This window comes from Tupaia chinensis, unplaced genomic scaffold (assembly GCF_000334495.1).
Source record: "Tupaia chinensis unplaced genomic scaffold, TupChi_1.0 Scaffold000638_1, whole genome shotgun sequence".
NCBI classification, from domain to species: domain Eukaryota; kingdom Metazoa; phylum Chordata; class Mammalia; order Scandentia; family Tupaiidae; genus Tupaia; species Tupaia belangeri.
Genome location: NW_006160159.1, coordinates 3072261 through 3085125, shown reverse-complemented (window position 1 = coordinate 3085125; position 12865 = coordinate 3072261). Strand labels below are relative to the sequence as shown.

Sequence of the window (12865 nt, the reverse complement as noted above, 5' to 3'; positions counted from 1 at the left end):
CTCTTCCCTTACAGTTTCTTTGAGCGGTTTGTGGAGGCGATCAGTAAGTATCACACAAAAAGGAGCCATTGGTGGAATAACCAGACATCATGGAATTACTAAGCGAATACTTAGAATGATGATAATAATTCGAAGAGCAGCTAATGTGCCCAGTGCTCCATTTATTTTGTTTTCGTGTTTTTGATGACATTTTATTTCTGGTCCTGCAATGTTATTCGAGGTAATTGTTCGTTTGTTTTATAAATGTAAACAAAAAAAAGAAAAAAAGAAATGAAAAGAAGACAGCCACCTACCATTTAGGGTGGCCAATTTTTAACTAGCCTTCTTAAAAGAAAATAGCTTCTTATGGAATCGGCTTTGAAGAGGTCACCTTTTGCCTACCTTATACTTTCAGAACTGCAGTAAGCGTCAGTACAAAGGAGTCTTGAAAAGGAACCTAAGAAAATTAAATATTACATTTCATTAAACATGTGTGAGATCACCGACTGAGGCATCACGTTCTTTTGGCTCACTTACCTTCACCCACCAACTCTAGTAAATAGTAGGCTACAATTTGCTTGTGCACAGGGTGAATATCAAATTAAGTAATGGCATGTCTCTCCTGTTGAACGAATGACCGTGCAGGTCAATTAAATGACTCCTTAACAGCCTTGTACATTTTATCATTTTTTCTTATTATTTTCTCACCTATAAAATACACACACATGTAAAAAATAAATGAGTGCCTGAATGAGTGAAAATCTTTTCCAAATGCAGGGAAATTTCTGCTCTTGAACTTTTGAGAAGCAACTACCAATAGATCCCTAAACTTACTATCTTTGGGTATACTTGCTATAACTGTGACAGCTTGGAAAAAACTTCCTTGCAAGAGAGCTATTTGAAGAGAAAAAAAGAATGAAAGTAAAAAGAAAGGTAACATTAAAAAGCTTACAAGTCTGGCAGGAGCTTAAAGTCCCAATGAGAAAACTCTCCAAGAAAAAAGTGCTCTACATAGGAGGTCTGATTTTGGATGACTGGATCTGCAGTGTTTCTATTAGCAGGAGTGAGGATTTGGGGGGTCCCTGTTGGAGGAGAGCCTCTCAATGTGCCCTTTCAATTCTCTTTTACATTTATAGAAGTCTTCAACATTTGTTAAAACTCTGGAAAAATTATATTGAGAAGAATATAGAGGAGGATTTTCTCCTAAGTTTTTTCTCTTGTTTCCCCATCACAATTTTAGATTAGATTTTGGAGTTGGAGATGTTATTTAATGGAATAACAGTACTCTAATGAATAGGTTTCGAGATGAGGTTAGCACACTTCTTCTTAACCATGACTTTACATTTCTTGAGACTTCCACCTCCCAAGAAGAGCAATATTTTATAGCTCTAAGGAAGCTCTCTTAACTTCATTTAGAAAGAAAGCATTAAGAAAAAATACATAAACATGTATTTCCGTAACAGCTTATTTTGATATTCTATCTTGGAACATGCAAGACACAGGTCACTCACAATGCCAGGACGGTGTTCTGCTAGGAGATTGGAAGGGACTTTCTCTGATTGTGTGGTGTACACTTAAAAAAGTCATATCATTTTCACATCATGATTCCCATACTTTGAAGTGAAGGTATATTCATTTGGAAATATATTGGGTTTTTGGAAAAGTCATGATGCATTTTTACATAGAAAAACACAGAAAAATATGCCTGATTTTTCTGACAACCCAATAATTGCACATATGCTGCCATGAGGGCTACAATGTCTAAACTTCCTTTAGTTTACCTGAGTATAAAGACATTAGGTAAATCACTCTTGAAGTTAAAGATATGTAGAAAGCAGGCTGTACGAACCCATGTGAAGGTGTGTCTTTTGAATTTTCATAAAGTGTAGGATCGCCTCTGGGATGTCCTAGACTTGAGTCCGAATTGGACAGAATTTCAGAACTACAGGCATATTCAAAACTGAGCAAGTTGATGCAGGCAGTAGCCTATTGGGACCAACGGCTATAACATGAGTTTTTTCCGAAGCCTATAAAATGAGTTTTGGTGAGAATAGATGAGAAAGACATTTAAAAATGCAAGGCACTGTACAAATGGTGACAGTGATCTCCAGGTGAGATTTGTTTAGCAAAGTAATCTTGAAAAGAGATAGTAGTTTTTTTACTTCGTTGTTCAAGACAAGAGGAGTCAAATACAGTGTAATGGTCTGAATGTCTGTGTTCCACCAAAATTCAAATGTTGAAATCCTAACACCAAAAGAGACAGTAATAGATGGGACTTTTAGAAACGATTAGTTTATGAAAACAGAGCCTTTGCAAGTTGGATTAGTACTCTTGTAAAAGAAGCCTGAGAGAGACCTCTCACCTCTTCCACCATGTGAGGGCACAGCTGTAAACTGCCATTTATTAACCAGAAAGTGGGTCCTCACCAGACCCTGAATCTGCTAGCAGCTTGATCTTTGACTTCACTGCATCCAGAACTATCAGAAATATATTTCTGTTGTTTATAAGCTACCCAGTTTACGATATTATCTTGTTGTTAGTAGCCCAAACAAATTAAGTCACTCGGCAATACTTGCTCCTTCACCCTGGAGGTGGTACTGACTTCCTGATGTGTCCAATTCTTGGTTCCCACACTCTTTGTTATCCAGCTCTCATCTTCTTCATCACTGGGACAATGACTCCCTGCAACAAATTGATTCCTTCTGTTGATGTAAATCTTTAAAGTGGTTTTTGTTGTTCAGTTAGACACAAGCAAAACACCATGCCAGTCAATGTCATGGTTCATGTTGTCAGAATATTATTTCCCTCTTCTCATTCACTACCTCCAAACCCGGTTTGGAAAGGCTTAACTTAACATTTTTACTTAGCCTCAGAATGAGAGATCTGTAACTCTTTCACAGCAGAGTCAAAAAAATAGATCAAAAAGAATACTACACCCAACTGGAATGCCTTCCATCTGAGAAGAAAATATTATTTCTAGTACAAGCAATTAATGACTACTTGGGCTATTTGAATTACTCCTAATTCCCATTATATGTTTGAAAGTTGTCTAAACGTGTTTCAAAGAGTGAACAGAAGGCATTTACTTTTTAAAAGTAGTCTTTTTAGGACCAAGACCAAATATTAATATATAAGAACCTGTAGTTTCTACCGTGATTCTCTATCTAGTAATACTTTTTGGGGTAACAAAAACACTAGAAATTGATTTTTATTTCATAATCCAAGTACTGTAGCTATTGATCTGAAGTTCTGTACTTGAGGTCAATGTAATGGGGTCACCTTCAGGTTATTTTGTGGAGATTTAACCCACTGACCATAAGGACTTAATTCCCTGGAATGGCTTGTGCTAAGGGCATTATTAGTACTGTAAATGTGAACTCCATAGGAAAACAGAGTTATAGAGTTTTATGATCGGTGATGCAATCTTGTGGCTAGAGGCCTGCAGGGGGTGTGGACATTTCTAGTAGATCTCATTCCTGGGAAATATACTAAGTTTAGCTCTGCTCCTATCTTTTTTGTTCTAGTAGCTTTATAGATCTTAAGAAAAGAGACAATACGCAGTGTCATTTCTATTTTACTATCTGCATCTTTCTGAAGGTCCTGAGAAAGAAAGAAATGAGAAAAATTCATTGGCAATTCCTCAAAATGTTTGCATTGCTGGTTAGTTATTTCTCAGAGCAAAGTAAGGTAATGGAAAATGTTTGCATTTTAGAGTGTAGAGTTGCATGTTATTGAGTGTTTGAGCTTTGTGAACATGGAACTCCTCTAAAACTTATTTCTTTTGAAGTCTTTGGTTCCTTCTGTTGATGGAATCCTCAAAATAGCAAAACAGGAGACATTGAAGAAGTAGAGAGATAATGCAAAAAATAATTACTAGCTCATAGAGTCATAAGAATCAAATAAGGGGACCAGCAAATGCTGTAATGGTTACGTTGCTGGACTCCCACATGGTCGACAGCAGTTCAGTTCCTGGACCCTTGAAACTCACACCGTGTGTGTGTGTGTGTGTGTGTGTGTGTGTGTGTATGCCTAAGATCCCAAGAGGAGAATGGAGGAGAAGTCATTCTGGTGTGATAATCCCCCCTTGGGGGGTGATTTCTAGCTTTCTCTCTCTCTGTCTCCCTTTGTCTCTGGAGAGCACACATGCCCTATAGCAAAAATATTTCTAAAAAAAAGAATCAAAGATGACATTTTTCTTACTCTGTATTAGGCACTCAATAAAAGGCTTCAAATGAAAAAAATGTTTCAGAGGAGTCCCATGTTCATATAGCTCAAAAATTAAATAACAGGCAACTCTACACTCTAAAATGCAAAGATTCCCCATCACCTTACTTTGCTCTGAGGAATAACTGACCAGCAATGCCAAAAATCTGCCCATTACATAACCTTATATAAGACCTATATATCCCGTAATATCTTATGTAAGACCACCACCAATTCTTACTTCTTTTTTTAACACTGAGGTTAGAATTAAATTAAATCTCAGAAATGTTAGTTTTTAGAAGTAAATTAGAACTTCCCAAGGATGAAGTCTTTCAGCATTTACTTTATATATTAAAAGCATTAATACTTTAAATGTTACCTTCTCTGAATACACTTTTAACCCTCCATTCTAATATTACTATAATCAGTTGCCTTACCCATCTCCTTTTTAAAAAGTTTTTTATTTATATATTTTTATTTCATGAGAAAAAGAGAGAGAGAGAAAGATAAGCACCTTCAATGAGATCTCACACACCACGATGTCCCGTCCCACCCTCTTGGCATGCCAGTATCATGAGAACATGTGCATGTGGCCAGTATTCACAGGTTGACATGGGAACCCAATGTCAATCTCCCTTCTAGCTTCCAGCACCTCAGAGCACTGTGCTATTGCCAGGGCATGGCGGCTGGGCCATCCTTCTGAAATCCATGCATATAAGTACAATGTTATCTTCCTGTTTTTTATGAGTAATTATTTCAAGTTTAATTTTATTAGTATTCTTTTCTTATAATTATTTACTTGTCTGAAGTTATAATATGAAAGAAACCAAACCTGTCAGAATTTAAGATGAAAAGAATGGATTGGATCCCATCATTCACATCATCCTCAGGCCCACTCATAAGAGGACACCTCATTTAACTTTTTTGATTTGTTATTGCTTTTAGTGATTACATTTATAACTCTAGATAGTATCTCTATTTTTAACTCATTAGCCATTGTTAATACCTTTTATTACCTAATATAAAATATCAATTTATTTTTCTCTACTCCCTTGAATATTTGGCAATCATGTTATTTAGGGATACTAAATAATATGCTTACACCTCTGTTTCTTGTTTCAACAACATTTGACAGTTACTGTTTTTTTGTTTTGTTTTGTTTTGTTTTGTTTTAAAAGGGTTTTACCTTAGGGCATGTGTACTCACTGGAGAGAGAGAGACAGAGACAGAGACGGTTAGCAGGAAAGTGAGAAATCACCCCCCAAGAGGGATGCCTATGCCACAATCTCTTCTCCATTCTCCCAGGTTTTTGAGCACAATGCACACACTTCTGGTGTGATTTTGCAAGTCACTAGGTCCAAGACTCTAACCATGGTTGGCCATTTGGGAGTCCAGCAACATAACTGCATTTCCATCTGCTGGCCCCAACAACAACTGTTAATTTTTCCCTTTGTATAATAAGTACATTCTTCTTTCCACCCTTCCCCTCATCTTTTTCTTCTTTCATAGTCAATGTTTGGTCATTAACCTCTTTAAATTTTCATTGGTATTCTAAGTTTTCAATGATTTCTCCATTTAAAACACTAATACACATTATTTACATTTTAATGACTCTGTAAACATCATTGAATGCCTATCCCAGTGATTTTAAAAAAGCTTTTTGTCTAGAGGCTACTGTCACAACCCCCTCACTTCTCAAAGGATAAAATAAAATAAAATAAAATCTATTTTGTAATACTCTAAAAATAGTTTAAACTCTTGACAAAGTTTGGTTCATCTTGTAATTGAATCAAACTATGCAATTTTCATGCATATTTTAAAAAATATTTTTCTTGAAGTTTGTGATTGCTTTCTTTTTTCTTGCTTTTTAAACTTTCCTTCCTTTTTTTCTTTCATAATGTTCTTACCCTCTTCTGTCACAGTGTAGTCTGAAGAGTCCCATTATTCCACGAGACTAATTTCTAGAGCCTTCTGTCTTCCTAATTCATATTGGAATGTTTGTTCCTAGGTCTGCTTCAGGGAGCACAACTAGGACCTTCTCTGCTTTCTGAATTATAAACACTGTTTCCTGGATGTGGTTTCTTCATTTACTATTGTATAGTTTTGTTATTGCTATTTTTTGAAGGATTTTGCCATAGAGTGTGTGTGCTTATCACAGAGAAACAGAGAGAGACATTGGGAGGAAAAGTGAGAAATCACACCTCCAGAGGAGATAGTCGCACTGCAATCCCTTCTCCTTTCTCCTCCTGGGACTTTAGGCACGTATGCACACATGCCCAAGCATGATTTTCAAGCAACCAGTCTAGGACTGGCACACAGTTGGCCATGTGGAAGTCCAGTGCTTTAACCACTACACCACCTGTTGGCCTCACTGTAGTTCTTTAGAGAACAGGTCTGACCTCTGTGTCATGGGCTATATCCAATCTGTCAGCAGGACTGCCTTTCTTTTGGAGACTTTAAAGGACAATTCATTTCTTTGGCCTTTCCAGCTTCTCTACAGGCTGTGTGTGTCCTTTCCTAGGCTGATGGTTCCCTTTCTCTACCTGCACAGCCAGCCAAGGCAGGTCAAGTGTTTCTCACATCAGCACACATCAGGCTGATCTCTTCCGTAATCACACTCCCCTCTGACACTTTTCTACCTCCATCTCCCACTTTCAAGGTCTCTTATGGTTACATTGGGCCCACCTGAATAATCCAAGAGAATTTCCTTATCTGGAGGTCCTTAACTTGATCACATTCTCATAATTCCTTTTGCCATATGAGGTAACTGTCATAGGCTCTAAAAATTAAATGAGTAACATGGTGGGAGAGTGCATTTTCTGCCTACCATAAAATGTTTTGTTTTCTCTTTCATTTAATACCCACTCCACTTCCATGTCAAAAAGTGTTCTTAATCCATTCATTTTACCTGCCTTCTCTTAATCCAAACAATCTGCAGAGTTCAGATGATGGTGAAACTATATATTGATCAGTAGAAGTAAGGAGAAATGACCTATGGGTTTACTCAGAGGATCTGTTACATGTTACTGGTGAAGATAGGCTTAGAGATTTGATTCAAACCTGGACAAAAGTTTGTTTGGGGATGGATTCTAATTATTTTATTTTGGTCAACTGCCTTATCACAGGATTTTTGTATTCACATTATAGAATATGAGTTTGTATTTTTGGATTAGATTGCTAAATTTTCGAAGTTCCTGTTAAGTGCAAAATAATGATTTTTCCAGCCATTGCTGAACAATGTTCTGTATATTTCCCATTATGGAAAGTAATTGATGGTAATTCCTTAATCAAAGCAAACTAATGGTTCCAGTGTCATCTCTTTCATCATCTCTTTTCAATTTCTCTAAGTCAATTAAAGACTTCAAAAAGTTCATGAAAAATAAAGTTAAATTATGAATTTATTGGGTATAAAAGGAAATAGAATTCCAGAGATAGGATAGTATTTTTCACATATGCATTCACAAGTTTTCTGGTTTTTGCTTCTTGTTTTTTTGGGTTTTTTTTTTTTTTGAGTTTTTTTCTATAGGGCACATGTGCTCACCAGAAAGACAGAGAGAGACAGAGAGATAGAAAGCGAGAAATCACACCCCCCCCCCAGGGGGATGGCCATGCCACAATCTCTTCTTCTCCATTCTCCTCTCAGAATCTTGGGCATGCATACACACATGCCCAGCGTGAGTTTAAGCCACTGGGTCCGGGACTCGAACTGTGGTCAGCTACATGGGAGTTCAGCAACATAGCCATTACGCTAACTGCTGGTCCCTGCATTCACAAGTTTTAAGACTCCCTCAGACATATAAAAACATGTATTTTCTGCACCTTATTATGTATATAATGCTTATTGCATATAATATGTGTGATATATGATGTTTTTATATAGTGTTTATTATATATATATGTGTGTATGTATGTGTGTGTGTATATATATATGTATATATATATATATAAAAGCCAGTGCTAAATTAAAATGGTAATAATGTTATGTGAAAGTCTTCACTTTAAAGGCTGCAGTCACACATGCATTTTAAGACAGAATACTTCTTTATGCTTGGTTTTTGTAAACACTGATTAATCAGTAAGACAAATTATAAGAGATGATGATATCCACATGGTTAAGAATGATACAGACTATTAGTCACCAAGGTAGAGTGTACTCGCCTAATCTTCAAACACAACTCACATTCCTGGACATGCATCAGTCACACCATGCTTATATAAAAATGATTTAAATAAAAGACATTGCCCTATGGTAATAAGTACCTACGCATGTTCTAATGTTTTGTTTTGTTTTCTGTAGTCACGCCATTTTGCCCTTACCTTCAATAGGTAATTGGGAGGAAACACAGTCAAGTATATTTGCAAATATTTTCTTTACTCTTGACTTTATCTTGCCCTTTGGTCAAACTATTTCTGATGCATCATCAACTCCGTGATGACACTCTTTGGGAGAAAAGAAGCAGAGCTTGCAAGGCGCTTGACTAAAAACAGTGGCTGAGCATGAAAGTACCATAGTGACAAACTGCTTTAAATCCAGAGAATGTAAAAAGCAGAGTTTAAAGATCCACCACAAAGAAACCAGAGATGTAAAAATAATGTAGTATAAAAATACCTTCTATTGCACCATTTCAAGAAAATTTGAAATTTAAATAAAGGTATATTTTATAAAGACTCACTTCTGAAGTTTCCGCTACCAGCTGACATTCTCATAGGTTTGGTAGATTTTTGTTATGGTTGCTTATTAATGTGTGTGTGTGTGTGTGTGTGTGTGTGTGTGTGTGAGCTAACTGGAATTTTATGGCTGATGCCTAGCCTGTCTCTTAACTCATTCTAATTATATTCATAATTAAATTGTAAAGAAAAAAAAATAGTTGACTAGAGCCAAATGGCTTGCACAGGTGTCTTTTTGTAGAAATGGTTTAGTGCTACACAATAAACAATTGAACCTCCATCTACTTAATTTGGCTTAATGAAAAGTCCTTTATAAGTAAAATAAGAAGGTGATCCAAAATAAAAATTGGGCCTTGACTCTGAAATTAATCGAGAGGTAATACATAGGCTTCAATGGAAAATGTAGTGCTTGTCTTTTTACTTTTCTTTAAAGCTTTTCTTTTACTTGCACTCCTTTCTTCCATATCTTTAAGAGGTCACTTTTTCAAAGCAATAAACTTTTCAAGCTGAGCAATCAGCCAGGCAGCCTTCATGAGTCAGCTTCTGGAGCATCTCTACTCCTACAAAACAGACATGCTTTAAAAAATAGATAACAAATGCACAATTCCTCCCCAATATCTTTGTGGAAAACAGTTTTCTTGATGCATCCCTCTAATGGTGGATTTGAGTGACTGGTTTTTACTGCCTGTTAGGTTCACCGCATCGATAGACCCTAATGAAATTGAAGGTTTTCGGCCTTTCGTCTCAGTGAGGCTTCTGCCTCATTTCACATTCTTGGGTTGATACCACATTGTGATCACCACTGGCAGGCCCCCTAAACATCATCTGCCTACCCATCCCCAGCTCTACTCCAGTCTATTCTCCAGGACACTGGGTTCTCTCTCTTCACTATTAACTTTTCTCGCTCACCAGTCCAGTGTGGTCTTAGCTATAAGATAGTCAAATTAATGTAACTGACTTGCATTTTATTTTGAGGAAAAAATAAACTTCATCCAAAGTCTTCAAAGCCCTATGTTATCTGTTTGCCCACAAGTTCTCCAACTTCATTGTTTGTTATTCTCTGTCTTTGCAACTAATTCATTGGTTTTTGAACTGTTCTTTTAAATATCTGGTTCCATTGAGGATATATCACTGCCACAATCCCTCAATAAAACACACTCACTTATCAATTTCTCAATGAGATCCACTCTCATTGGCTAAGATAAAACTTCTACCTGCACTACATACCACTTCTCTATTCATACCTTATTCTACCATTCACTACCTATAAGACCTTGAGCAAATTCTTACTTTCTTTCTTTTCTTTTCTTTTCTTTTCTTTGAGAAGTTTTTGCTATACGGCGCATGCACTTTCTAGAAAGACAGAGAGAGACAGAGAGATAGAAAGCGAGAAATTACCTCCCAGTGGGGATGGCCACACCGCAATCCCTTCTCCTCCATTCTCCTCTTGGGATCTTGGGCACACGCGCACATGCATCCAGCGTGAGTTTTAAGCCACTGGGTCCAGGACTCAAACCACGGTAGACTACATGGGAGTCCAGCGACATAGTCATTATGCTAACTGCTGGTTCCATCAAATTCTTACTTTCTATAAGCCTTAATTTCCACATCTGGAGAGTGGATAGAAAAATAGTATCTTCTCTATAGAGATTATAAAATGAATGCAAAAAATTGTGAATCACAACACAGCACCTTCTTATAGAGTTCCCAGGAGTATTCAGTAAATGTTACTAGTATTATTATGTAAGACTATTTATTATTAGAATATCATTTAGTTCACAGTCCCAGAGAACCTTTCGGTCCATTATTACCAGTCCTTCTACTTCTCCCGTTAAAGTATCACATGTGTACATGTGGCCATTTTCATTCTGCTTTAATCTTTTGTTTCTAGAATTCCAAATAGGACCAAGTATGTTTAAGATATTATTACAGGGCATTCTCTTACTGTACAACACAGAGACTCCAGTTTTCTTTCTCTATCTCATGAGACTTCTCCTTTGCTCTGCCAGCTATTTCTGAGCCACCTCCAATTGTTAGTCCAAATATTATCACTTTATAGTAAAACTTAAACATCATTTAATTTTTTTAAAAATTTATTTCTTCTCTGAGAGAGAGATATATAGGGAGACACCCTCAACAGGGTTCTCATACTATGATCTACCTTCAGCCTCAGCCAGACTGGCTGATAAACATACACGTACCTCAGCAGGTGCAGGGAGGCTTCACAACATGAACCCAGCATCTTCTCATGTGGCTCCAGGTGTGTTATTGCTATACCATCATCTCACCCCAGGTCTTAGTTCTTTATTTTCCACTAGAGGGCATGTGCACTCACCAATGAGAGACAGAGACAGAGAAGCAGAGGAGAAAGTACCCCCATGGGGAGAGTCACTACAATCCATCCTCCAACTCTCCCACCTTCTGGGAATTGGGGCAGGCATGCACATGCACGAAACATGTTTCTCAGGCTGCTGGGTCTGGGCCTTGAACCATACAGTTCAACCATGTGGGATCCATAAACTTTAATCACAAAGCCAGCCCAGAACTTGCATCTTAATCATAACTCAGAGACTATCCACCTTCTTCATCCTGATGCTGTTTTGCTTCTATTAATTATTAACAAGTCTGTGGTAATCAGAGGAGTACCAGAAGAGACAGCTCCAAAGTTGTGCCTTCTCCTAGTTGGGAAATTAGCTGCCTTGTTGAGAGTGTATTCTAGAGTTTCAGCTTACGAAAGCCAGAGTCTCATTAGTAGGTGAGATTTGAGTGTGGCAGGGGAAGCTATATAAGCTATCCAAGTCTGAGCAAATAATTTTAACATTGTAGCTCCTTCTCATACATAAATATTTTTAAAGAGTTATCAGCTAAATCACACTCAACAATCATCCCTTTTCATATTTATTATATATATACACATGCATACCACACACAGACACAGGGACTAGCAGACACACACATATGCACACACACATGCACATATATGCTTATTCTCCAAAACTGAAGTGTTTCATTATTTTTTCAGTTGTCACACTTAGAAATATTTACTTTAAAATGATTGACTTTTAAAAAACAATTTTCTCAAGAGAATTATCTTAGCCTGTTGTGAGCTATTTTCGAAACCAGCTAACAAACGAGAGTGGATCCCTTCTCCTGCTCTGTTGTTTGCTCACACTGATTCACGTGCTGTCGTTTGCTCCAGCACTTGTTCTGACTTAGTCCTCCACCTCCCTGTCAATAAAAGAATTTTCTTCAAATAGCTTCTAAGACTATCATGGGCTGCTTGAAATGTGGTACTTCCTCATTCGGCGCACTCCTTATTGTTCTACAGAGCTCAAGTTTAGATATGATGGCTGCCAGAGTACTATAAATTTCCTGGGGGGATTCTGCTCGTATTGGAGCAGCACAATAACCGCACCGAGAATTGCCATGTGGTTTGGAGAATGAAATTTCCCCCTAAGGATTGACTTACACATTTTCGACCTACACATGGGGATACAGAAACATAGAAAATAGATATACTATCATAGAAAACGAGTAGCAGTGCTGGTTTTAAGACTAAAAGTAATATGCTTGAGAGGAAGAAGGCGAATGTGTTTTTCTTTAAAATGTGAGAACTATGAAAAAGTTACTTTGGGTAATTATGAGTTTCCTTCTTTCCTGGTTTATTTATATTTTCTATTTAAATGTGAAATCCCCTCCTTTCCTGCCATTTTATTTCATGTATCTTTATTGTTCAGAAATTGAAATTCTAAAAGGTCAAATGCCTAAAGCCCTGAGTCCGTGGTTACTGTCTAACAAGACAATCAGCTTTTGGCCCTTTCTCTTTTTCTTCTCACCTTGAGTGTCCCACAGGTGAAAAGTTGACCCTTTTAGATCTCAAGCCCATTCCTCTGCCAAGTCACGGATGGGCAGAACTAATTAGTGCCATCTGTCCTGCTAGTTGCAGGTGGATACTATCTTATCAGCAGATGAAAGCAATGACCTTTTGAGCTTCTCCACCAGGTTCCTAACTCTA

At 37.3% G+C, this 12865-nt stretch overlaps 1 protein-coding gene across 1 annotated transcript in view; it reads left to right on the top strand.

The window, feature by feature from the left end:
* ARHGAP15 (Rho GTPase activating protein 15) overlaps nt 1–12865 on the top strand; it is a 721214-nt gene that overhangs the window by 573391 nt on the left and 134958 nt on the right. The window contains 1 exon segment of the mRNA XM_006159626.3: nt 1–43. This exon segment is cut by the window's left edge and continues 9 nt beyond it. Within this exon segment, the coding sequence (XP_006159688.1) occupies nt 1–43 (43 nt within the window).